Source organism: Sphaerodactylus townsendi, linkage group LG06, assembly GCF_021028975.2.
Source record: "Sphaerodactylus townsendi isolate TG3544 linkage group LG06, MPM_Stown_v2.3, whole genome shotgun sequence".
Lineage (NCBI taxonomy): Eukaryota > Metazoa > Chordata > Lepidosauria > Squamata > Sphaerodactylidae > Sphaerodactylus > Sphaerodactylus townsendi.
In genome coordinates, this window is record NC_059430.1 from 61,506,414 (window position 1) to 61,534,297 (window position 27,884).

General features: G+C 39.8%; 1 protein-coding gene across 4 annotated transcripts in view; it reads right to left on the minus strand.

Annotated features, from left to right (window-relative positions):
- SRGAP1 (SLIT-ROBO Rho GTPase activating protein 1) overlaps positions 1-27,884 on the minus strand; it is a 143,446-nt gene that overhangs the window by 35,801 nt on the left and 79,761 nt on the right. For all 4 annotated transcript variants that reach the window (XM_048499492.1, XM_048499495.1, XM_048499494.1 and 1 more), the window contains 8 exons: positions 26,597-26,759; positions 18,888-18,950; positions 11,471-11,653; positions 11,047-11,175; positions 5,352-5,573; positions 4,358-4,459; positions 2,869-3,066; positions 2,660-2,744 (listed from right to left, as the gene is read on the minus strand). In XM_048499492.1, the coding sequence (XP_048355449.1) occupies positions 2,660-2,744; positions 2,869-3,066; positions 4,358-4,459; positions 5,352-5,573; positions 11,047-11,175; positions 11,471-11,653; positions 18,888-18,950; positions 26,597-26,759 (1,145 nt within the window). The remainder of the gene's footprint in view (positions 1-2,659; positions 2,745-2,868; positions 3,067-4,357; positions 4,460-5,351; positions 5,574-11,046; positions 11,176-11,470; positions 11,654-18,887; positions 18,951-26,596; positions 26,760-27,884) is intronic.

Genomic DNA, 27,884 nt, shown 5'->3' on the forward strand with positions numbered 1-27,884 from the left:
TTTTCTGTGATTCATAACAACATAGGAAATCCTGCTGTTACAAGGATTGCAGTTTGAAATGCAAGACACGTTTCCTCAGTAATAAAATGAACTAACTGGTAACATCATGCTGCTGCATAGCAGGTTTGCTAATGTATTCTGTTCATTATGAGGCCCTATTTCAGCCTACAGGGAAGCAGCTAATAAGAACTACAGCAGAAGATGTAAGGTAAATGCTATTAAGAAAGAAAGATACCATGATTCCTAGCAAAGTTTCACACAAAAAATGGGTCATATATGTCCTGGCACAGTGGGATGGCTAATTCTACAAAAGCAACTTCTCTATATATTCTTTTCTACTTTGTCCTACCTACTCAATTTTTGTTTTTAATTTCAATAATTACAAGTACTTGTTATTTCAAAAGAAATTTTGTGGTAATCCAGTAAATTATCACAGTTGCTTGGTTCAGACAATCCTTCAAAATTATGATCTGGAGGATTTCTAAACAAATCAGCCATGGGTTCATGCACTGTATTGTCAAAGGCTTTCACGGCTGGAATCACTGGGTGCTGTGTGGTTTCTGGGCTATATGGCTGTGTTCTAGCAGCATTCTCTCCTGACGTTTCGCCTGCATCTGTGGCTGCCATCTTCAGAGGATCTGATAGTAGGAAAGCAAGTAGGAGTATATATACCTGTTGGAGTATCCAGGGTGGGGGAAAGAACCATTGTCTGTTAATAGTAAAGGGTGCAATCTAGCTTGCACACAGCACCCCAGGTTCATGCACTTCTTCTCCCTTCTGGCTTTCTTGTGCATACTTTCCTTTTCTTCTATGGAAAAAGCAACTATGCCAATTATGGTTTATAAATAGCCCTTCTAAAACAGAAGTAGCTTGGAGTGGGGAGAGTAAGTGCTAGTCACAGTTTGCTTATATGGACCCCATGGCATCATCAAGGAAACTGACAGGAAAGATACACAAGAGATAAGGTAATACACAAGCCCACAGAACTGTTGCTCATTGCATCTGAACTGAACCTGTATCCAGAATTCTGTTAAGAAGTCTCTGACTCCTATTCTGGTTGAAGAAACTGCTGCAGCCCTACCTATTTCCCACTGACATACAAAACCTAAACCTAAAATTCTGAAGGACGAAAAGTAAAAATTAAGAGTTCCATATCTATATTCCTATATACACATTCAACAGAAGTGCAGTAAAAACTGATGCTGTTTAAAGGAAGATTCACTACAGACTGTATCAAAGCAGATGCAAAGGAAAGGTTGGGCCTTGAATGAATTTTGAATTTTGGTTGAATTCTGGATCAAGTAAGTTTAAGGTTTGGGTATTAACCTTTAAAGCCTTGAGCTGTCAGGGACCTTCTTATCTGTGAGACCACATGTCTCAATATCTCCCACAGAGGGCTTTACTCATCTCCAGAAGTAACTTCCTGGAAGTTCCTGGCCTCAATCAGGGCCAGAGCTTTTTCGGCCCTGGCCCCAGCCTGGTGGAACTCTCTGTTTGAGACCAGGTCTCTAGGGCAAGGGTTGGTAATCTTTACCACCCAAAGAGCCATTTGGACCCATTTTCCACAGCCCCAAAGATCTATCAAGCCAGAGAGGTGGCTCCACACGGAGATGCCTCCAGTTCCTCCCCTCCACTCAGCTTTCCTTCCAGTGGTGCGAGGCGGAGGTGCCGGGCAGGGAAACTCCCTGTGCCCGACGGAGCAGGCAGCTGCCTGCTCCGTGGGGCAGAGGGGGATGGCATCCACAGCCTCCCAGGTGCTGATGCCTCTCACGCTGTGGGAGGCAGTGGCACCCGGCAGGAAAACCCCTCTGTCTAATGGAGCAGGCAGCCGCTTGTTGTGAGCCTCCCTGATAAAAGTCCAGAATAAAGTATTTAGATAGATGTCATATCTACAAACCAGTCTTACAAACCAATCAAGGCACAAAAATACACTTTGTAGCAGGGGCACTCATTCTGTGAGTCATGGGAGTCATATTTGCAATTAGCATCAACTAAAACAGCCACAGTTATTTCCCTGCCCATCATGAGGACTCCACTCTAGGGAGGCTCACAAGTTTTCCATTCCTCCAGCAATACCAGAGTCAAGGTGGGAACCAACTGCCAGCCACAGTCCCCATGGGGCAAGGGCCTTTCCCACTTTCCTGAAACATAACGCAGGCATCACATTGGGGAATGCTTCTCATAGTGGCCATGTCATAGGGTTACATATGGGTATAGAACCAGAGAGGATCACTGGGCTAGAGCCTTTCTATAAATCCATGTCACAAGTGTAAGAATCCCTTTATTTGTATAAACTTTTTAGATGTGCATCATTACATTGCATCAAGACCACAATTTCTACACTGCAAATTAGCATCAACTAAAAGAGCCAAAAATTAGCATCAACTAAAAGAGCCACTAGATTAGAGAAGAAGAAGAAGAAAAGTTTGGATTTATACCACACTTTTCTCTCCTGTAAGGAGACTCAAGGTGGCTTACAAACTCCTTTCCTTTCCTCTCCCCACAACAGACACCTTGTGAGGTAGATGGAGCTGAGAGAGTTCCAAAGAACTGAGACCAGCCCAAGGTCACCCAGCAGGTTGTTAGGAAGAATCCAAGGATCACACAAGAATACCAAGAAAATGAACTGTCTATATAGTTTCTACTTTGAATCACTCACCTTCTCCAAGCGTTCGCTGCAGTAAATCATGTTTTGCTTGAAGCTTCGTGATGAGATTGCTTCCCTCCAGGTACTCTCTAAACTTCTACAGAGACAGAGATCACTGCATTTGATGTCTGAATATTTGCTCCTTTAAAATCTAAAAAGTTTGAAAAACTAACTTTAGGTATTTGGATGTCATCATATGGCCTGGTAAGCATCCAACATACCATGAAATAGAACTGCTCAGTCTCCTGCTGGTTAGCTCTTCTCTTTGCGATGCTAGGCTTGCTCAAATAAGTCTCGGAAACTGTTGACTTCACAGACTCAGTTGAGCGACTATGCTGAAAGCATTCAGAAACATCATAGTCCTCAATGGTAACCATATCCTGTATAGTCTGTAAAGTAGCTTCAGTTGTCTTCTTAACCTGAAGTTAACAAGTGAATATAATGTTATTGAAAAGAAGGCAGTTTAATGTACTCTGAATGGCTAAAAAGGGAAGCTGTTAAAAGTGTCATTCTAAGCACAGTAACACCTTTCTAAGTCCACTGAAGTCAGTGGGCTTATTGGGGTGTAAATCACTGCTTGGAATATTTATTTATTTATTTATTTTTCAAATTTATATACCACCCTTTGCCCGAAGGGCTCTGGGAAGTGAACAAAAAATAAATAAACAGCAGACAAATAGAGCACAAAATAAAATAAAATAATAAATAAATAATAGGCTCCATGAGTCATAAAATCACTAAAACCCAATAAATACAACAATACATACAAACTTCCCGGCATCCGACATTAACATTTTCAGTAAAAAACCTTCCCCAAAGAGGGGGAAGAATGGTGGGTTACATAGATGTTAAAAGTCCCAGGATGTAAGCAGGACAGGAAGGGGGCGCACCAATCAGTGGCTGCCCCCCCCCAAAAAGCCCGGTGGAACAACTCGGTCTTACAGGCCCTGCGGAACTCACCAAGATCCCGCAGGGCCCAGACAGATGGAGGAAGAGTGTTCCACCAGGCAGGGGCCAGGGCTGTAAAGGCCCTGGCCCAAGTGGAGGCCAGCCGCATCATTGAGGGGCCGGGGACCACCAGCAGATTGGCCTCTGCCGAACGCAGAGGCCATGTAGGGACATATGGGGTAAGGCGGTCCTGAAGGTACAAAGGCCCCAGGCCGCGTAAGGCCTTAAAGGTTAGCACCCATACCTTGTGAATGAATAGCAGTGCTAATGTACTCTATTAAAGTCTTTGATATGCAATCCTTGATACAATTGTGGCATATCAAAATCACAAACCACACTGTAAAAATACAACACTTTCGTAACAGCTCCCTTGTTTCTAGACATAAAAATAAAACAAGACAACACAAAAGAACCCAACTTAATTATATGACTGATCTAGGCATGGAATAGTTACACTGATAAAAAAATCCCAGTTGTCAGCCCCCAGGAACCAAGTGTAGGCACACAGTAAAGCACAAGTGTAGGCACACAGATGAAGGTAGAGGGTTTTTTAAATTATTATTATGAAGGATTAATATCCCCCAAGTCCCACAGCATGGACCTGCATTTTTGTAAAGATATCCTCCCTTCCAAAAATACTATGAAACTGTATCCAACAGACCAATTCAATCCAATTTTAACTCTGTGTGAGACACTGAGACAATATTTGACATCATGAAATAGCATGGTTTTCCTCCCAACATAAGCAGAGGCAAGTCTTACCTCCTCGTTTTCAATTTTCAGTGTGGCCAGTCGTGACTGTAACTGTTGATACCTAAGCATGAGTTCCCCTTGTACTGGCTGCTGGACATTGACCTGATTAACCTAATGGAACATTAAAATAAGAGTGGTTAAATGCTAACTACTGTTCAGCAAATAAAATGAGCAGTACAGTAATTGCTAAGACATGACAGCAAATTTACTGAAGCTTGACTAACTCATTACAATGAAGAATTCAGCTAAATGAATAGTTGAACAGGCACTATTCAACAAAGATTACATACATACATACATACATACATACATACATACATACATACATACATACATATAAAGATTAAACTTTACATGCATGCATCCATTATAGAACATAAACTGTGCTGTTGGAAGTTAGTCTCAATTTTTATCAAGCAATGCTCAAGCTAATCAAGTTTAATTATCATTGCATCCTGTATATATCTATATCTAATTAATAATGATTCTATGGTACACATCAGTTTCACATTCTGAAAAGTTGTCTAGCATCTGTTTCCAACTGGTACCTCCCTGTACTAGTGAATGTATCCACTGCTGTAACAAAAGGGCACCAAATAGCATAATAATAGTCTAAAATAAACTTTTTTGCTGTCCTTGTTTCTATGCTGAAACTTGTTTGGCCAAAGTACAGAAGGTTCACTAGTGTGGTGGCAAAATTCAATATGCAGTAATGAAGGGTCCTTTGGCATGGGATTTGTTTAGAGCAGCTGGCAAATTAAGTTCTACACAAAATGTTCTCTGACTAGTATTCTTTGGAGGAGCTTGTTTGCTGATCTGCTGTTTGTATATGAATAATACTGGCTCTCATTTTACCCTAACTAGACTCTTTGTTCAAGTGCACAAAAGCTAGACACAAACAAAAAGGAAATCACAGTTCGCAACAGAGGAAATTGCTCATCTAGCCACCAACAAAAATTTGTTTGGATTTTTGTCTATCTATAAAGAGTCACCAGCTACTGACCTCATCACCCATATGGGGCTGGAACTCAAATCTCATTGGAGGGCAAAAAGCTGTAGGATACATCTCCATAAATCTCTGCTTGTCACTTCGTGGCTCCAAATTGTCAACAGCATTCTCAATGATGTCCAGACCCTCATGTCGAGAGGTTTCAAGGTTATATTCTGCAGAGAGGTATGTTCTTAAGACTCTGTTCAAGCTTGCATGATATCCAAGATCACAACACTGACAGAGTATGAAAAAGGTGAAAAAAGGTGAAAAAAGAGACATTTCAATATCTTTACTCTTTTAAAAGTTTTTTTAAAGCTGTCATCAATAATGTTTTATTTTTTTAATATTCAACAGGTTTTACAAATATTAAACAAAATTTCTGGAGAAAAGCTTCAGAATCAAAACAGCAGTTACATATTCATGTTATCCCAATTCTACCAGATAAAGATAGTTTCAGGAGGGTAGCTGTGTTCGCCTGAAGTAGAACAGGTAGGTTTGAGACCTGTAGCACCTTACAGACCAACCGGATTTTTTGAGTATACACTTTAGAGAGTTAAAGCTGAGGAAAGCAGCAGACATAGTAAAATTACAATTCTGTAATCAATACCTTGAAAAATTCTGATATTGCCAGATGAATCACACATTATAAATGTGATAAAAGTAATATTAACTATCTTAAAAACATATCCTAAAACATATCAGTACTAAAGTAATAACATTTTAAACCTAGAACATATAATTCTTAGAGACTTCACACTAGAAATTGCAATGCAGTTCTGCGAAACAAAACATTAGCCTTTACACTGAAACCCAATTTACACTGCAAACTACACAGCCTCTCAAAATATGCCTTATCATGAATTTGACATTATTATGCCTGTTATTTCCTTTTGTGCATATGCAGAAATATCTTGCACTTAACAAATCATCCTGACTGGAATGGTTAAAAAGCTACAACAACAAGAAAGCAGGTCAGTCCTGCTGTTTCTTTTCATGAATGTTAATTCTAAGAGAACTCTGGTTAATTTATTCTAAATAGTAGAAGGCACATTAGGCAGTGACTACTTTTACAAGATAGTCTAATTATTACATCCATAGGATAAAGATATATCTATAAGACAAAGAATGCCATCATGTGTCAGCAATGCCTTTCTCTTTACCTTAGGCAAATATAACAGTTTCTGCTCAATAACAAACAAACCACCATCTTATATTTAGAATTGGGACAACATCTTTTGGAGACAAGGGCCTGGATAATTATATTTAAATTTTGGACTCGCCTATGCTTCAATCAGGAGATTGGAATTCTCACCTATTTATTGTTACCCGAGCTCCAATCCTTGGCTTGGTTGATGCTTATTGAACCTAAAATACTTTTTTAGGTCTCTCCTGTGAAGCTCTTACAATGCTCTCAGCGAATGAAATTATACAAACCCAGTGGTAGGATTCAGATAATTTAACAACCGGTTGTTTACAAATACCATTTTAACAACCGTTTCTGCCAAAGTGGTGTGAACCTGCTGAATTCCACCACTGTACAAACCCCAAAGAGACGGTTAATAGATCAAGAATACCAGACGTTGATTGGTGAAGCCAGAAAGTTCTGCTCTCCTTTGCACTTTAGAATTCTCCCTGAAATTGTATGGCTGGTTGTATGGCTAAGTATTTATTCCAACTAATTGAGCCTTGCCAGCAACAGGCTTTTACCCACTTTAGATGCAATATGCTCACTTCTGCCATACTACAAGGTCAGCAGTTAAAAATCCAATTTCAGGACAGAACCTGTGCATGCAATTTGAATGAAGCTGAGACCGTTGGTTACACCTTGTTTTATTGTCCTAGTTTTGTATCTTTAAGAACTAACTTACTTCTACTGGTTCTAGACAGGAAACCATATCATTCGGATCTGGAAAAAATGGTTCAGCTGCTAAATAATGATAACTATAACGTAACTCTGACAACATCCAAATTCCTGTTATATGTAATTAAGAAGTATGGATAATCCTCTATGAGCTGAGGATGAGTCTGGGCATTAGTATTTTTTGTCTTGTTTCCTGATCTATAACTGAGTGATATAACTTTATAATTAATGCCTAATAAAGGTTGACTGGTTGACTGAAAACAAATACCTTTATTGGCATAACAATTATATAAAAAAATAAGAATAAAATACAAAAGTAGTACACTACACTAATTCAGGTTCCATCATACAGCAACATATGCTAAACACTCAGCCACTTGCATTGTTATTTCAGGGTTCTTATCTGACAGGAGAAATTTGATTTTTCTTTCATCTGACCAGTGCATTTCTTGTAACAATGGCAAAATAAAACAATAAAAATTATGAACATTAAAAGCACATTATTCAGAAACTAGAGAGCAAACACTTTAATCTTCCAGGGCATTCTGTTGATGCTACTCTAAGGGGACTATTTACCGTATATACTCGTGTATAAGTCGACCCGCATATATGTCGAGGCACCTAATTTTACCACAAAAAACTGGGAAAACTTATTGACTTGCGTATAAGTCGAGGGAGGGAAATGCAGCAGCTACTGGTAAATTTTAAAAATAAAAATAGATAGCAATAAAAGTACAGGAATTGTAGGTTAAATGTTTTTGAATATTTATTGCAAAGAAAAACAGTAAACTAGCTCTGTAAGTGGAAAAGAGGGTCAACAAGAACAATATGGTCTCAACAATAACAGAAACCTTAGCTTAATCAGCAACACATGAACACATGTGTTAAACACATGAGTTAAAACACATGAGTTAAAATCCTTCAAAACTGGATTTTTGGTCAGGGGAGGAATGTTTATGTTAGCAGTACCAACATTTCAGAGTATCTTTAGGAGACCCTCCTGATGATTCCACCCAGGTTTGGTGAAGTTTGGTTAGGGTCCAAAGTTATGGACCCTCAAAAGGGTAGCCCCATCTACTATTAGCTTCCATTGGAAACAATGTGGGATGGGAGCACCCACTCTGGGGGTCCATAACTTTGGACCCCCTAAACCAAACATCACCAAACCTGGCTGGTATCAGCAAGATATTATCCTGATGATACCACCCAGGTTTGGTGAACTTTGGTTCAAGGGGTCCAAAGTTATGTACCCTCAAAATGTAGCCCCATCTACTATCAACTCACATTGGAAACAATGGGGGATGGGGCACCCCCTTTGGGGGATCATAACTTTGGACCCCCTGAACCAAACTTTATCAAACTTGGGTGGTATCATCAGGAGAATCCCTTGAAAAATCTCTGAAATTATGGTGCCTCTAGCCTAAAAACTACACCCCCTGGAGGCTGACAAAATAAAAACCCTAAAATATTTTTTAAAATACACCTCACTCGCATATAAGTCGAGGGGGGCTTTTTCAACTCAAATAATGTGCTGAAAAATTCGACTTATATGCGATATATACGGTATATCCTGAAAGGTACTAAGAGTCACACTTCCTTCCCTAAAAGGTCTGCAACATTCAGAGGAAGTTCAAAGAGTTTAAAACCCTCAGGAAACTGCTCAGTTAGTATTTATCCATACTATCTCCTTGCCATGCCAGAACAACAAATTCATTCAGCATAGTTGCTAATATCTCAGCATATCTCATCCCTTATATTTGTACCCTAGTTCAGCTGTCACCTCTATACTTTTGCTCTGCACTAGACCTATTTTATTTTAAACCTACTTTGCTTATCTGTCAACAGATGGGAAAAGTCTGAGAGGGCTGATTACTCTTTTGATGAGGTATTGTTTTATAGCCATCCCTCTTTGTAAGATCTGCCCCCCTTTTGCAGCTACAGACACAGCTGTCCACCTGGAATTATTTAGATATTTACGGGTCTGTATCACCCCCAAATAAATTTCAATGACAACAATGTGGTTTTCATTCTGCATTAAACTAAATTACTTACTACAGTAGTTTTTTTTTTCTTGTCACTTTTAGCCCAGGATTACAAGAAGAAGAAGACTTGGTTTTTATAATCCACTGGAAGGAGTCTTAAAGTGGCTTACGATCACCTTCCCTTTCCCTCCTCACAACACATACCTTGTGAAATAGGTAGGTCTGAGAGAGTTCTGAGAGAACAGTGATGAGCTCAAGATGACCCAGCAGGCTTCATGTGGAGTGTGAAATAGAACCCATTTCTACAGATTAGAGTCTGCCAGTCTTAACCGCTACACTGTGCTTGTTCTTGAGTAATTTTGGTCCTTCTAATTACTGAATGGTAGAAAAGCTGTGACACAGAAGGCTATGTGGTGACTTAGTTACCTCACATGGTCTATCCCAGGCAGCATTTCTTAAAGCAAATAAAGAATAGTTATGTTCTGACAAAAGACAGAACCCAGATTACTGGATTTAAGAAAGCACAATCAAATGTGTTCCCATTTCTATCTTTTAGTTTACATTGCTTCTTTACCAGCACCTAGTACCATAGCTGCAGATTAAAATGGAAAGGTGTATTGGGAGCACTGAAGCAATTACCAAAGGCAAAAAATATTTAAGAGACCCTTTGCATAAACCAAGTCTGAGGGTCAGTGGACTCCCCTCCTGGAAAAGAATGAGAAATTGCCTGGAGGAACCAAATGAAATCACCCTGCAGCAGCTCTGTTTTGTATTTGGTTGTTCAGACATAAGAATCTGTAACCATCATCTCGCAGGTCAACCTTTTTATGAAGCTCCTTATGCCACTGGTGTCTTAACTTCCCTTCTACTGTGGTACATTTTTAGACCCAGTAAATTATATTATAGTTAGCCAACTGCAGTGTCTTACTAGCATCCAATTACACCATGGGAAATGTACTTTTCCATCTAATATTGAGTACTGCCTTTATAAAAAGTGTTACTGTTGTATCACTGGATTCCCTAATTTGTTGACAGACACTAAATAATGACCCTGTACAGTAAATGAAGAAAATACCTAATGGATGCACTTCAAATGACAGTGGCAACTGCACAATTCTCAGCATTTATTTTGCATATTCAAAGCTCTATCTTTGACAATTCTAACTAAAATCAAATCAATTAATACGGCTGTATTTACTTTTACCTGTGACTATGCAGACTGCTATTAGTCAACATGGGTAGACTAGCTGAACTGTTATTCTGAGGGGGCTACTTTTATCCTGAAAGGTACTAAAAGCCATATTTCCTCCTCTTGAAGCTCTGTGCTTTTATTAAGTGCTGTCTCATGGTGACCCTAGAAATCAATATCCTCTAACATGTCCTACTGTTAACAGCCTTGCTCAGGTCTTGCAAACTTTATAGAGTCAATCCATCTCATGCTGGGTCTTCCTCTTTTCCTTCTGCCTTCAACCTTTCCTAGCAGTATTACCTTTTCCAGTGACTCTTGTCTTTTCATAACGTTATCTAAGTACGTCAGCCTCAGATTAGTCACTTTAGCTTCTAGGAACAGTTAAGACTTGATTTGATCTAGAATCCATTTATTTGAAGGTCCTCATTCTTTGATGGTTGAAGAATGTTCTCAGAACATATTTTCAGCTTTGACTCAGATATAAACTATTTTGGGAGAAAAGTATTTCTTATACTCAGGTCAGTAAGTGCAATTATAAAAAGGATGACCATGCTACTGAAGTCGACATCATTGTACTTTTAAAAATATCACATTAATATCTTGTATAGTAAAGCTAGATTTCAAAATGAATAACAACAAAGCTAATCACAATACAACTACACAAACATTACTTACATCAATTAAATCTGAAAGGTCATGAATATAATACTTGAATACAGAAGCATTTGTTGCTTCAAGAGTTAGTAGATACTCATTCCTGGCTTTAATAGATTTCAGCTTGTTTTCATAATATTTTGCTTGACGCTGAGGAAAAAAAGTAGTGTCAATATGGCAAATACACTTTAATTATTTCATACAATTATAAAAAGATGACGGTATTTCAGAAATTAATGGCAGAAATCACTATACACTGAGTACCTATAACTGCTGTTATTTTTCAATATATCCTTGTATATTACTTTCACATATCTTATATACATATTCAAAAATTAAGGAATCCCAGGTTCATTCTGCATTAAAATGAAACACAATACAAAAACTTCAAAACTTCTCTTATACAACTAATTTCTGTAACATACTTTCATAAAATGCTTCTTACTTTTTCCCTCATTTTTCCAGTTTTTTTCACAGAACTCCGCCTTTGATGTCTTTCCTCAAGCCGAATATGGAAAACAGGATCTCCTGACCTTCCGGTTTGTTTTTCTTCTTGCTTCTCAGCCTCCTTTAGTTTACTTTCTGCACTGATGCTCTCTGTATGATACATGTGGTATGTTTTCATGACCTAGGGCAGTCACAGAAAATGGGATGAAGAAAAAAAATTACCCATTCCCAGAATACCATGATATATTTCATTTTATTGCCTGCCCTCTTTCTAAGGCTCAGGGCAAGTTACAGTATTTTTTTTAAAAAAAACCCTCTCCAAATGCCTTAAAATATGCACAAGGCCAAATGCTGGAGAAGCTTTAAGCGACTGGAATTTGAAGCACTGCTTGAGAATGCTTCTCTATGCATCATCACTATGCCATGTTAAATGGAAAGAGACATTGACACTATGAGTGGATAAAAGTCCAGTTGGCACAGGCAGATTTTGTACTACTTAAATTGAAATGACAATGTCAAGACTGAGAAACGTCTGTGACCCAGGGGATGCTGCTGTTGGTGCTAGAGTGACGCACAGAGATTTGCTGATTTCTTTTTCTTTAGTATCTGAAGGAAACTCTTGTCCCCAAATAACCCCAAAGTTGTGCTATGATCTTTAGGGCATTTAGTAGCAGCATATGGCAACTGCATCAAATTGTCAGAAGCTCATGCTGCACTCATAATATGGGCAGGCACTGAATCCTTGGAAGCTGTTTCAGCAGATGGCATAAAACCCATACAGTGGAGAGGACTGCATTAGGTAGAAGAGTGCTTAGTGTCCTACATAGCTAAAAGGGGTGCTCACTAAACATGGAGAGTTCCTATGTGCTTCTTTGGTGAACTTCAAGCAGTGTGCAAGAATCAAACATGATCCTATGCCAGATAAATTGTGGCCTTTAGGAAAAGACATCTTATACTTACAGGTAGCTTTAAAAAATTCTGTGTCATACACATGCAAGAGAAAAAGAAACCAAACTCAAGTGTAAGATATAAATTCAAGCTAAAAATTGTAAGGTAGAAAAAACTCTTCTTGTAACACAGTTATTAATCATAATCAATCAATCTTCCACCAATTGGCCATGATGGCAGGGGCTGATGGGAATTGTAGTCCATAAACATCTGGAGTGCTATAGGTTCGCCACCACTGCCCTAGAGGGTGTGCCTTCTGATAAGTACATGGGTCTGCCTTTTTGTTGGCCCCCAGCATTGGGTAGGTGCTCAGGAGTCCTGCCACATGGCTGCCCTGCTGTGACCACTCTGTTAATCATGTTCTCTCTATGGGTTGTGCCAAGTTTTGGCCAGGTGTAAATTTAAGTCTGTGGGAATGGGTATCCCTGGGCTCAGAGGGATCAGAATCTGGCCCCTTTTGACATGGCGCAGGGGATTTCGGTGGTGCTGCATCCCTGCTACAACTGTTCCACTGTCCCTGTGCCACCCCCCACACTGCCTTCCATCATTATTGCCCTGTGCCTCCACAGCACTTTCAGGGCTCCCTTGGGGAATGCACTGTTAATTACCATGTTCTGTACTAGGTTTGGGGTACTACAACACCTCATATCTAAGTGCAGTCCTGAAAAAAAAATTCTTGGGAGTAAGTTCAACTAAATGGATGAGTATGATTCTGAGTAGACCTGCTTTTTAACATTTCTGCAAAATGAAGTAAACTACAGTACTCAGTTTTTCATTTTCAATTAACTAGTAATAAAGTAATTGAATCCCCTTCCCAAATAAGCATATATTGAAAACAGAGACAAAGCAAAGAGGTCTTCAAAACATTTGTTTCCCATACGTTTTGTTGGCTTTTAATATTCTAGAGAAGGACCTGGATTTTGGAGATATTTTCCATTTCATTTGCATGTCTTAGAGTATTCAGCTTTTGAACTGCACATGCTGAAAAATCACTTTGTAGTCTGTCTCAAAGACTATAATTTTGAGCATCAGAGAGTGGTGGACTTTCAACTGCTAAAAGTACCCTTGAGCAAAATGAATTATTTTTCAAAATCATAAAGGCTTTTTGTGTTCCAAGATCTTCTCAATAGGGGAGAGTGTTTTAGATTCCAGCTACTACTACTTCTTTGGCCCATTTTTAAATTCAGAAATGCATGGCATTTATTATTTATCTATTTCAAGACCTTAACTAAAACATTTTCTGGTCAATGGTATGACATCCAAAATCCAGTAATGAATGTGCTGTTAGCAAGCTCCTGGTCTTGATGTGTATTCACCGATATTGAGTGAATAGTTGATTTGGATTTATTTATTTATTTGCATTTTTATAGTCCGCCTTTTTTACTGGAACTCAAGATGGATTATACAATACAATAATAAACAATGAAACAGGATAAATATGGGTTGCAGAACAAGAAATCTGAAAAACAGAATTGAAGCAAACATAGGTGTTAACATGACATACAAAATGATCCAAGATTACACAGTAGGATCCACTTTACAGCAAATTGTACACAGCAGTATAGATCACAGTCCCTAACAATTTGTCCAAGTAACTTTGTGAATCATTCTGTACAATGATACTGCCTACATGCAAAAGCCTTCTTGAGTTTTGCATAATTTGTAGAAAGCCAGGAGCATGGGAGCTTTCCTGACCTCCTCAGGCAGGCCATTTCAAAATGTGGTGGAACACAATGGAGCAGTCATAAGTACAGACAGTGGACGATTTTGGCTATTTTCAGGTTGGTACCTACAGAAGGCTCTGTTCACACAGGGGGAGAGATGTCCCGCAGATATAAGGGACCAAGATTTTTAAGGGCTTTGTATGTGATAGCTAATACCTTAAACTCAGCCCGGTAATTGATGGATAGCCAGTGGAGTGACTGCAGAATGGGAGGAATATGCATGTTCCACCTAGTTCTCAATATTAGCTAAGCTGTGCCATTCTGTACCAGCTGGAGTTTCCAAATTGATTTTGAGAGGAGTGTATAACTTGAACTCTCATTCTATCAATATAAATGAGTGTGATTTAGAAGAAGAAGAAGAGTTTGGATTTATATCCCCCCTTTCTCTCCTGTAGGAGACTCAAAGGGGATTTCAATCTCCTCGCCCTTCCCCCCTCACAACAAACACCCTGTGAGGTAGGTGGGGCTGAGAGAGCTCCGAGAAGCTGTGGATAGCCCAAGGTCACCCAGCTGGCATGTGTGGGAGTGTACAGGCTAATCTGAATTCCCCACATAAGCCTCCACAGCTCAGGCGGCAGAGCGGAGAATCAAACCCGGTTCCTCCAGATTACATACACGAGCTCTTAACCTCCTACGCCACTGCTGCTCCTTTCATTCATTTAATGCTGCCCTGCAAGAGAACATCATTTTGACAACATGGCTGAGAAAATAAATTCCAAGAAGTATGGCTGAATACGCTGAACTACACAGGTATTAAAACGAATACATTAGCTTCCTCACATCTAAACCGATATTCATTGAAACACATACACACGCAATCTTATCTGCACGCATTTTGCTAATTTAATCTATCCTAACCTATAATTGTCTACGCAATGGAATGTCGTGACAACAAACCCTCCATCAGTTTGAGAACAGGACTCACAAAGTGAACCCTGCTTGTCCATTGATGGGTGACATTCCATCCACTCCCCTGCCCGCCTTCCCCTGACCCAGGAGCAAGCCCAGCGCTGCTCTGATGGCCTGCCAACACCCTCCTGGTTACCATCACCCCAACAGCCCAGTTTGGCCAGCAGAACAGTGACACTATGGTGCTTGCTGCATCACCGGCCTGTTAACAGCCTCTCGGTTAACCTCCACCCCAAGTTTCACCTTTCCATCCTCCCCTACCCCATGTCTCACTTTTCACCCCTACTCACCCCAAGATTCCCCATTCAACCCTCCCCATTCCACTCCCCCCACCCAAGTCCCACCTTTCAACCCTCCCCCACTCCACGCCACTACTTTCTACCCTCCCCCAAGCCTCACTTTCCACCACCCTAAACCACACATTTCAACCCTTCCCCCACCCAAGCTCCACCTTTCAACCCTTCCCTCACCCAAGCCCCACCTTTCAACCTTCCCCCACCACAAGCCACTCCTTTCCACCCTCCCACCACTCCAAGGCTCACCCTTCCACCCTTTTTCCACCCCAAGCCACAGACTCAAGACCAGGTAGGTAGGAAGTGTCACGTAGTGAGGGGGGGGTATTGGTACAGTCCCAATTAAGCCTACTGTGGGGAAAATGCTTGCCTACTCCCCCCCTTTGCTAGGACCCATTGCATCTCCCCCTGAAATGGGTTTTGCTGCTAGTATGATATAATTCCACCAGCTCTCCTAGTAATTTAGTGATCTAATTAGTACATTATTTGATGTACCTTCAATTAAATAATCTTAAATGTTGCAGTGTTTAGTATTTCAGTCACTTAAAAATAATCTCTAATAGTAAAGCAGCACACATATGAAAAATTTCTCTCCTTGTCTGACTGTAGCAGATTAAAGACTTTAATCCTCTTCTTCCAAAGATAACTCCACAACTCTACGACATACTTCAATGCCAGACAAGATGCAGCAAGATTGATTTTTAAATGGGCCCTCTGAAAACTGTTTATTTCAATGCAGGGAAGGTGCACAACGCAAAGAGTGCAACATTGCAACAACAGTACTCATCTTTCTTTTACCTAAAATACACTGATAAATTTCAGTAGCTATTGACCTGTTGAAGAAGTACCATGTAGCTACATAAGTGCTAAAGCACTGCATTTAAAAATATTTTCAAATGAAGGCAGAAAACAGTTTTTCATTTCAGTATTACCGGTACATTATTACCAAATTGTCACAGGAAATATATTTTCCTATTGAAAGATAACAGAAGTTAAAAATGCTTATGCAACTCAAACTATTTTTAAACAGACACCACCTGTAAAGCATTGGAAAGATATCTGTGCTCTGGCATTTCAGATCTTAAGAAAGAGGCCACTATGGAATTCAAGACCAGAGCTTAGTGCATAAACTTTAGTACTCCTTGCATTTTGCCTGAAAAGCTATATGGAATCACTACAGACTCCGGTGCTCACAGTTTTAGTGCTCTTTGTCTCTCACATTCTAGGCAAGCTTACGTATCCACTTTCAAGCCAGTCCCATCCAGAATGGGTTGCAGTAGCATTAACAAAAGGACACATATTCTCCTCTCCTGTCTACTGAATGAATATTACAAATTATACAAAATGAACACAAATGTGAGATTGATATGCTAGGTCAGTAGTGACAAACCTATGGAACGAGTGCCAGAGGTGGCACTCAGAGCCCTCTCTGTGGGTACGCGCACACATAGTTTGTCATATGGCGGGGTGGAAAATCACCCCATCCCCCCCACACACAAATCTTGCCTGGCCTGGGCTGCTGGGCACAATGCCTCGTGGCAAGCAGAGAGGACTTGGCTGGCTGGCCTGGTGCCTGTGCTCCAGGTGGCTGCTGCCTGAGGGGGGGCAGAGGAGGCAGAGATGCTAGAGAGGCACAGATTGGTGCATGCTGGACTTGCTGGAGGGTACAGCAGGCTGGCCTCTGCTCAAGCAGGTGGGGTGGAGGCAGAGGGGTGGGGTGGAGGTGCTGGAGCAGCACAGGGAGGGCAGAGCGGCGGGTGCACACAGGACTAAAACCTCAGTATTCAGGTTAAATTGCCGTGTTGGCACTTTAAAATAAATAAGTGGGTTTTGGGTTGCAATTTGGGCACTTGGTCTTGAAAAGGTTTGCTATCACTGTGCTAGGTTATATAATATATTTCATGCTGATAAAGTAGTAAAATAGACAGGCTTTATAAGAAAGAAAGCACTGCATACATACATTTCAATGTCCTTTTTTCAGTGCAGGTCAAAAATAATATCAAAATATTCCCACAGCTGAAAAATTTCCAAAAATGTCCTTCCTATTCCCTATATACACTTCATTAACTGTTAATTTTGCATGTTTTAATGAATGAATAAATAATACAAAAAGTCAACAAATTCTCAAATATAAAAAGGACCAGTCAGAGAATTGAAGGATCATACAAGAAGAAGAAGAAGAAGAAGAGTTTAGATTTATATCCCCCCTTTCTCTCCTGCAGGAGACTCAAAGGGGCTTACAATCTCCTTGCCCTTCCCCCCTCACAACAAACACCCTGTGAGGTAGGTGGGGCTGAGAGAGCTCCGAGAAGCTGTGACTAGCCCAAGGTCACCCAGCTGGCGTGTGTGGGAGTGCACAGGCTAATCTGAATTCCCCAGAGAAGCCTCCACAGCTCAGGCGGCAGAGCTGGGAATCAAACCCGGTTCCTCCAGTTGTTATTCACATTTATAATGCCTAAAACAAGCCATCTTGTGTCAGAACTCATAACACAGTTTCTTCTGCTTCCAGTCAGGTCAATAAAATAATCCTACTGACTAGACACAATTTAAAAAACAAACAAAACCTAGCTCATGAAAGCCATGATGCTTGTCTATATTGATGTAAGCACATAAGGACAAGACCTATAATAGGCTACGTAGGGGTAGAGCAAAGGGAAAACGAGCCTGGGTCATGCGTGTGCATTGGAGGGGAACTGTGAAGAAGTTGCTCTGGTTACAGTATCAGGCAGACTCACACTAGCATGACAAGGGCCTGTGATTTCCGGATAGGAAACTAAAAGGCTTTGATTAAACTACACAGAGGAAGCGAGAGACCAAATGGTTGGGGATCAGAGAAGCTGATTTACAGCATGGCCAGGAAATGCAGTTTACCTAAGAACCAAAGAGAGGGAACAAAAGATATTCTGATCCAGGCCGGGCAGGAGAAAGCAACTCTGGATCCCAGGTCTGAAACAAAACCAGCCTGGAACGACGCTAGAGCTGAGAAATCTATGTATTAGAAACATTTCTTATTTTGAGATCAGGGCCCTGTGGGACCTAAATAGTTTCTGCAGGACCTGTAAGACGGAGCTGTCCTCCGGGCTTTCCCTGCTGGCCAGCTGGGTCAGTAGTTACATCATTCATTGGCCTCCTGGGGCGGGGATGGGGTACAAAGCTGAATCGCCATCTGGTGTCTGAGTGGTTTAGTTAGTTGTTTTAAACTGTTTTACGGTTTTAATCTACTTATTGGAATTTTAATATATTATCTTGAATTGTGGCCGCCCAGAGCCCTTCGGGGAATGGACGGGGCAAAAACAAACAAACAAACAAACAATTAAACCCCCCAACAATTGCTGAAAATGATCAGAAACTTTTATAAGATTCTGAAAAGTTTAAAAAAAACTTCTGAGATTAAAGCAACAGTTTTAATGAACAGGGTCACCAATCTAAAACACAATATTACAATATAACATGTTGACTCAATTTAAAATATATATAAATGCATAAAAATAGATTTTCAATGAGCAATTCTTGCAACCAAATACAAATCCAGTACACTTACTGTATATAGCTCATTAAGAACCCTCATTAAATCATCATGAAGCTGGAAAGCGATTTCTTTGCTCTGTAATTAAAAAGAAATTATTAGCAAGAGTCACTTAAAACTAGAAAAAGAGGAAATTTTAGCAGCCTCTATATCCCTATGTAATAGGGAGAGAAATAATTTATGGAACAGTACTGTTATCTTTTGTGGATTTGGAATTTGGGAATTTCACTAATTTGTAGTCAGCCTGTGGTCTGAGCAAATGATGCAGTGTCCAGCATTACTTTTCACAAGAAATATGATTGCCTTTCTACCTGGAGGCAGTAGTACTCCCCCAGTTTTGTGGATTTTGTCATTAGGAGTGGTGAAGGTGAAGGTGAAGAAGGCATATTGGGGCCATATGGCCCCAGAGGCAAAAAAAAACCCTCTGGGCGACCCCCGCGAAGAGTTCCACTTACTCATGAGTCAGGCTCCAGCCCCTCTTCCTGGCCCAGCAGCTGAAGTGCGATTTTCTCTCATGCTCAGCTGTTGGATCGGGAAGAGGGGCTGGAGCCTGACTCATGAGTAAGTGCTTACTCACAAGTAAGAGCCTGGGCCAACCCCTCGCCCAGCAGACAGGCGTCACTGTCTCTGCTGCCACAGCTGCTGGACCAAGAAGAGAGGCTGGACCCCGACTCACAAGTAAGCAGGGCTTACATATGAGTAAATGCTTATTTTTAAAAGCGCTTACTTGTGCGTAAGAGCTCCCCTAGCCCCTCTTCCAGGCCCAACAGCCACAGCGCGAGAGAAATTTGTGCAGGCACAGTGGCTGCTGGACTGGAAGGAATCTGGTCACGTGGGGGGCCGATTTTGCGCCCCCATGTGACCAGATTAGTTGTACCCAGGGACATGTTGTACTCCGGACAAATATGACACTGGTTTGGATTTATATCCTTCCTTTCTCTCCTGCAAGGAGATTCAAACAAACACCCTGTGAGATGGGTGGGTCTGAGAGAGCTCTGAAGAACTGTGACTAGTCCAAGGTCACCCAGCTGGCATGTATTGGAGTGCACAAGCTAATCTGGTTCCCCAGATAAACCTCCAGATAAACAGAGCAGGGAATCAAATACAGTTCTCCAGATTAGAGTGCACCTGCTCTTAACCACCACACCACACTGTCTCTCTTGTGAGCTTGTGAACTGTATATTTCAATGATATAATTATATTTATCATTACCACAGAATCGTTTTTGTTTTTCCTTATGGAGGAGAAATAAATGCTTGCAAATTAGCCAAAAGAACACTTATTCTAGCACTAAATTGGGTTTGTTGATTTCACTCTTGTCTATACATCCTTTTAAGTTACAATTAATGTGAGAATCAGTTTCCATATGGTCTGTACTGTTGGTCCAAAAGTAGATTATTTTCATTACTTGCTTTTATGTTATTTAATTTTAAGAACACACATAAATCAGCCCAGTAGACTTAGTTTATTCCACATAAAGACTATATAGAAAGAATATATGAAAGCAATGTGATGCTATTTGGGGTAAAAGTAACTGGACAGAGAACAGCAGGGATGAAGTGTGAACAAAGAAAGAAAACAGGCAAATACTGTCTCAATAAACACTAAAAGAACAGTCAAGAATTAGTGGATATTTACAGAAGGGCATGAAACTGAATGAAAGCTGTGGACAATACTAAGACAGTTAATGTTCCACAAACTATCCACCATTTGTATAACAGAAACTCTGACATATTGGGGTTTATTATTTATTTTCTATTTCTTTATTCTTTTACATTTAAACTGCCTTTCTCTCCTCTAATGGGAAATCCAACATCATTCTCCCTCCCATTTTCTTTTTCCTCTCTACAAATAACTCCCCAAGTATGTAGATAAGGGTAAGAGTGGCTTAAGATCACCCAGAAAACTTCCATGGAAATTTGAACCTGGTTTTTCCAGATCCTAGTCTGATCTTTAACCACTACATGACACGGGTTCTCTCCACACAGGTTGCCAGCTCTGGGATAGAAAATTCCTGGAGATTTGAAGATGGAGTTAGGAAGAGTGGAGAGAAACTCAGCAGGGATTAGATGTCATGACATAGAGAAACTGCTATTTTCTCCAAAGGAATTACTCTTTATAGTCTGGAGATCACTTGCAGTTCGGGGAGAGCTCCAGGCTCCACTTGGAAGTTGGCAATCCTACAAGATTTAGAATTACTATGGAAGAAAAGGCTTTTAAAAAATGGATCAGACATCCATCTTGTTGATATATATAACTTGGGATGGTTTCTACATTTTTTTTTACAAAACTGAAAGGTCCTAGATGCTAGTAGTACAACTGCAGTATCATTTAGAGATAGCATGTAATATCAGAAAAGTATAGTTCCACTAGATGAAGTTTGTATTCACTGAATCCTGTCGGAAAATTGCAACTGGCACTCCACTTCTAATACATTCAAAGCTGGTTTGCTATTACCTGGTTTGGTATAGCAACCCTGGTATTCCCTGGTCTCCAATCCAAATACTGACCAGGGCCAACCCTGATTTGCTTCTGAGATCTGACAAGATTGGGCTGGTCTGGGCTGCATAATGCAGCACATTATATTACAGGGATGTTCTTAAAGACTCTACCTCTGAAGAATGAAGAAATAAGTTTTTTTCTTTCATAAATGTGTAATGTACCCTAACTCATTTGGCATGTAGTGTATTTCAGAAAAACTTGGCAAGATAGAATACTTCCCTGCACTTATATATTATAAAAGGTCTTAAATTACATGCCTTTTTGTTCTGTACTTATATAGTTCAACAATGAATTTTGAGCTCTAACAGGGAAAGCACTGATAAAATCTCTTTCGAATACATGAAACAATAATCTTACTTAAATTATGGATGACTTGGTATTAAACTAGTTACATTCTCCCTAAGAGTTTACATTGGTTTAGAAAGATTTCATAGGCCATAATAACAGATCTTCCCACAACATTAGTTAGTATGCTTCATTAAAGCAATGGAAAATTTGAACACATAGTACAAGTTTTGCTCATGAAAAATACTTTGGGTAAAAGTTTGTTAATATGGTAAACGTTAAGAAAATTAAATGCTTCCATTAATTAAATGCTACCAATTACTTGTTGTTGATGTTAACCAAAAGTAAAAGTATTTGGAGGGAGCAGAATGTAATGAAAGCTATTTTGTGAACACCACTTTGAGAAGCCAAAAAGATTAACCATGGCATGCCAATTGTTTTCTGCTAGAACAAAGCCTAAAAGCTATAATTTGTCTTATACTGTACCTTATTTACTCTATTAACTTCCACTGTGCATGTAGCATTTCAAATCTCTGTATTAACAGATGACTGTACTCAAAGAATCAGTATGTCCCTTCCACACTTTCCCTGGGTTTTTGTCAAAATGCATACATTGTTCCTTGGGCTGATTCTGTAAACCCTTTTTCTGTTCCATTCTTTTCTACTGCAAATATCATACTACCTTCTTTCCTTCCCTGAACTTTCTGCACAGGTTTCCCTTGAAACTTCCAGGCATCTGAGAACACTGTACAAACTATCAGAATTCACTAACTGACACTTTCATGGTTAGAATGTTTATTAATATTCTATGACGCAGCAGGAGTTCAGCCATTACCAGAGTGTTAGTGGAGAAGGAGAAGCATGTAAAGCAGTGCAAAGGACTGGGAGGGGAGAGAGACTAAGCTGGCTGGGTGTGGGCAGAAGGAAGAGGTACAGGGCAAAGCTGTGCTCACTGACAACTCTGCCTGGTCTGGCTGCGAAGCAAAATTAAATTTGTGCTAGAAGTGGTCTCACTTGCCACAGGGAGAACAGAAAGCAAAAGTTGGGTTTGAAGAAATATGTCCATACAAGAAATCTTGCAGCAATGCACATCTGCCCACACTGCGCAGCAGATACTTTGTGCGTAATCGGCCAGTCAGTAAGATGAATGCCACATTATCACTGGGAGTTGGATGGCAGAAGCAAGACAGGGGATGCTGTGTCAGAACTATGAAGGCACATGATTGGTTGCTCACAGATTTTGTGCTGGTACATGTTAATGACATCAGAGGCTACTGACCAGTCAGCAGCCACCTCCTACCATCTTTGCCTCCTACCAACAAATACATGCAGCATCCTCTCTGTCAGCAACAGCCACACTGCCTCAGCAGTGCTGAGGAGTAATCTAGACATCAGATACTCCAAATACATGTTACATCATCAAAGCCATTAGGCATAGCAAAAAGGAAAATGGGAATCCAGGTAACTGACATAAAAAAGGCTTTTGTTAAAGACACTATCAGCCCCATCCAGAGCCTGCCTTTCTATGTTTTTGTGAGCTTTCAAAATATCTTCAGATTTTCACAAATCTCTGCTTGGCATTCACATCAAAAAGCCAACGACAGTGGTTTTTTTGTTAACTGGATGCTATTGACACAAAACGCTTTACAGTGTTTTTGGATAAAAGTAAAGTCTGCTCTGTGGACCTCGATTCAAGAGAAGAAACAGATTTAATCCAATTAAATCTTTCTTTCCATCTCTTTTTAAAGCAATGTTCATCACCAATCTAGAGTTAAAAGTGTAACTGCAGTAAACATCTTAATTGAAAGGAGAGCTTATTCTAATTAAATTAAACTGTGAAAGAATTATATAGCTATTCTATCTCCCTCATCAACCAAATAGTTTTGCTATTCTGAATTGTCAGTGCTATTCTGCAGTGCAGAAAATTTTGCTATTCTGCAGTGCAGAAAAATGTACCAATTTTCATTGAATACATATTCCAAATGCCACTAGAACGAACCATAAAAATGCAGCATTTATAGTGTGATTAACTGTATATGAATATTTGTAGCTGAATAGACAGCACTGTGGGGTTTTTTTTACAGTTGAGTCTCTGACAGCTGGGCAGAGGAAAGCCCAGTGGAAATGCCCAATCAGCTTTTGTTATGTACTAAAATGGAAGACCAAAAATATCTTTAAAACTAGGTTACAGCTGAATGACTGATGGGCATGCTGTCATCTAAAAATACTTATTTGGTTCACACTGAAATCAGAATATAAAAGGCAATAAAACAATTCAATACTGTGAGGCACGCAGGCTTGTGATAGAGTACACAGGGATTCCTTTGACCTTATAAAAAATTTCTAAGAAACATAATTTACAAGTAACTATTATAGCTCCTAAACACATCACAGAAATAAAGTTTCTACTGCAGACTAAAAACCTCTTATATTTTATTTCTGCTCCCCTTGATTTTGTATACATATGGCTACATATAAACACACACACACGCACACATATATATGAACACACACGCACTTATAGATGCAGTAAAACACAGAATTTAGAATCTGGGCACTGGATCTAAATCCCAGAGCAGCTCATCTATTTTATTCTGACCTCTAAGTGCAGCAAGAGTCACAGATTCTACTGAAACACATTTCAGATTACAATGTCCTGTGCCAAAGAGTTTGATGTAGAGCCGTGGTGGCGAACCTTTGGCACTCCAGATATTATGGACCACAATTCCCATCAGCCCCTGCCAGCATGGCCAATTGTAGGGGCTGATGGGAATTGTAGTCTGTAACATCTGGAGTGCCAAAGGTTTGCCACCACTGATGTAGAGGAAGAAAAAGAGGAACAGAAGAAAAAGAGGCACAGTCTCTAATAGACTCACCGGGTAGCATATTGAGGGTCATTAGAACGGAGCTGCCTTTCTAGTGCAGGCACATCAGTGTAGTGTCAAAACTCAATTGAAAGAGGTTTTCAAAGGTAAATGAACATAAGATGTCAAACAACAGGGGCAATCCATCTATATATATAAAAATCTATCAGTGCGTTTTTCTGCTGACAGGTAATCTCCCAAACTACTGGACCGATTGCTTTGAAATTTTCACATCGGCCTTTATTCAAGAGACAGATGCTGCCAGGTTTCTATACTGTTTCCACACCTCCTGTTGTGTACATGTCACAACTGTGCCAGTTATTGTGTACAAGCCACACCTGTGACAGTTGGAACCACACTTCTGTTCCGCGAACAGCCAGCCATTTTGCTGGCCGGGCACAAAAGGCAACACCTTCTGGATAACAAGGGAACTGCAAATCTCATGCCTTCCTTTGAAAACTTCTCAACTGCCTTATGGGAGTGAAAGGGATGGGGAAGGCCATCTTCGGCACATAGGCTCCACCCAACTCCTTAAAGCTGTGGGAGGAAGGGGAAGGTGAGGGGGAAAGGGTCCAGGGGTTTGCTGGACTCAAACGCTTCTGAAATTTGGAACAACAACCGTAGGTTCTCATGCCTCCCAGCTGCTTCTTCCGGCTAGATAATTTGCCTGCAAGTGGGAAGGGGAGTGAAAGGGACAGGACCAGGCCCACCTTAAACCCTGAAGTGCAGGTGAGGAAGTTGGGAATCTGCTAGGGGAGGGACCGGCCGGGTTGCCATGCAAGGGAACTGGAGAGAGCGAGGGGCCCATTGCCCTCCCCTTCCTTGCAATCATTGTGCAATGACACATGTTCGAACCGTTCGATTCCCCTTTTCTTTCTTTTCCACTTCACCAAACTGAGCCACGCAACGCATGGCCGGGCCCGCTAGTATTGTATATTTTTCTTTAATTTAAAATGTTCACCAGCATATTCTGTTGATATTCAGTAATAACAGCTTTTTGCATAAGAAATATCTACAGGCAGCCTACTTGAAGATGGACATAAATGTGTTTACATACTTTTAAAAATTCAAACAAAAAGCCTCATGCTCTTCTAGTTAGTGGTATGCGCAAGAGTGCTGGATCCAGCAAATTGGTTTCACCAAAATGAAGAGCTTCCACTGGCAAAAAGAGACCTTTTACCAGAAGAAAGCTCCTTCCTCAACGTAAGAAAATAACTGGATCCATACAAAAATAGTGAGAAAGAGATTAATACTGTAATCGGAATATAATAGTTCCTGGTCATTCTGAGTTCACCAATTCTATTCTCATATACCAAAAAAAAAAAAAAAAAAAGGACGGGGGGAGGCATACTTGCTGAATTCAGCATATGTTGACCCATAATCCAGTCTGATCTATTAGGTATGGTTTTATTCAAAAATACAAATGCAATATGATGAAGCTAGTTTAACAGCTTTTGAATGAAAACCACCTATGTAGCCTTTATGAAGCACCTTAACATTTTACAGATACAGAATACTAACATTTTACAGATACAAATACAGAAACTATGCAGAAACTGATATAGAAACACAATTAAAACAATACTTCAAAGAAAATCAACAACAATAAAGAATATGTTAGTATCAAGTGAAACTCAGTTTAACCAATCTGGATTTTACACCTTTTTCTCAGAAAATAAAATTAAGCTATTGGCAACTAAATAGCACAGAATGGAGAATTTTCTCAATTCTCCACCATAAATAAAATTACAATTGTTTAATAATGTTATTCTTCTACTCTTGGAGGTTATGTTTCACTTTTTTTTCCTGTTGAAGGTAGCACAATATACAGGGCACTAAAGAGTGTTTCATTTACCCGTTCTTTATTTAGAAGAGTGAAGCTCTTAAAATCCCTATCACAAAAGCACTTTCCTCCTACATTTACAGTAAGAAATGTCACAAGGGACTCAGCAATAATGCTGAATTAGGATATGTTATTACATTATCAAGTCTCCTACAGAATATTCATTTAACATTTATGCCTTTTAGCTACTTTCATCTTAATATGAAGTCTGAGAAATCTTGACATAGTACCTTCTTGAACATCCTGGTGGAATCTTCACTTATTTGCATAAAACGCATGATGACATTATTCAGGTAGATATCACTCAAAGTTGCATGGTCTTTACTTTCCCGTCTCACTTGGTTGAGCAGTAAATACCAACAATTTACTGGTGACAGCAGATTCTGGTCCTTCCTAGTAAACATGGATATTTTTCCATTTAATGATTTCCTGACACTCTTTTAATTATCCTTAGTGCTAACAATCAGGATGGTAAAAAATAACAATAATAGATACATTTTCAATATGTGTTTATGTGTGAAGTGGGTATTTTACTGGTTAACATGTTCTAAACGAAAATGTAATGAATATTTCAGATTAATTATCATGGAGTTTGAGTATGTGACATTCAGCATGTTGCTATTAATAATACCCCCAAGATAAACATGCTGTATTTTTAAATAATATATAACAATTCACATTGTTGTACTCTCCATTGTTAACAGGATTCATATCGCCCCAGAAGTCAACAATGGAGAATAAGGACCTAGCCAGATGGCAAGCCCTAGAATTTCCCGTTTAGTGTTGTAGCCCAGAACTGGAAAGATAGGAAGTACCTCAGGAAGGCAGGGCATCCAAATACTCATGAAGGGAAGAAAGCTGTATAGACTGGAAAGGCAAATGTAGGCACAAAGCAAAGCAACAAGCAGGTGTATGATGTGTCATATTTCTGCTTTCTGCACTTCCATTACATAGTGTCATTTCCTTCATGTGAAAGCCCCTTGGAAGAAACAGTATGGCAGCCACACATTCACTTCTTAAATGCTTCTTACAAAGTTTAAGACTCTGCACTTTCTCCTTAGCAACATGAACTATTAAAGTTAGCCAAAATGTCCTATCTGAATATTTCAGAAGAGTTGAAACAAAGTCTACCATCAGCCTAAAATAATCTGGAAAAAACCTGAAGTTAAGGCATTGCAGAAGAATCCACTTTTCTTGAATAATGGGTCTGCTTGAACTTTAGAAGTTACTTATAGATATCTCCTAAACGTGTTGGACTCTTAAGCAGGAAAAAAGAAGTTCAAACCATTACAGCAGCTCACAGATTAATGGTATGTTTGTTTATTGAGACCAGTTTTTAAAAGGCCACAGAAGTTAACTGAAAATGCTGTATGCTGAGCCCTGTTCAATAAGTATTTGACTGTCTTAAAACAAAGTGGATTATAAATGGCAGACATCTTTTGTTGGTTCTACAATATGATTTTTGTTAAAGTTGTGACTCATAAGCCACCTTAAGGCAGGATATAAATATTTAAATAA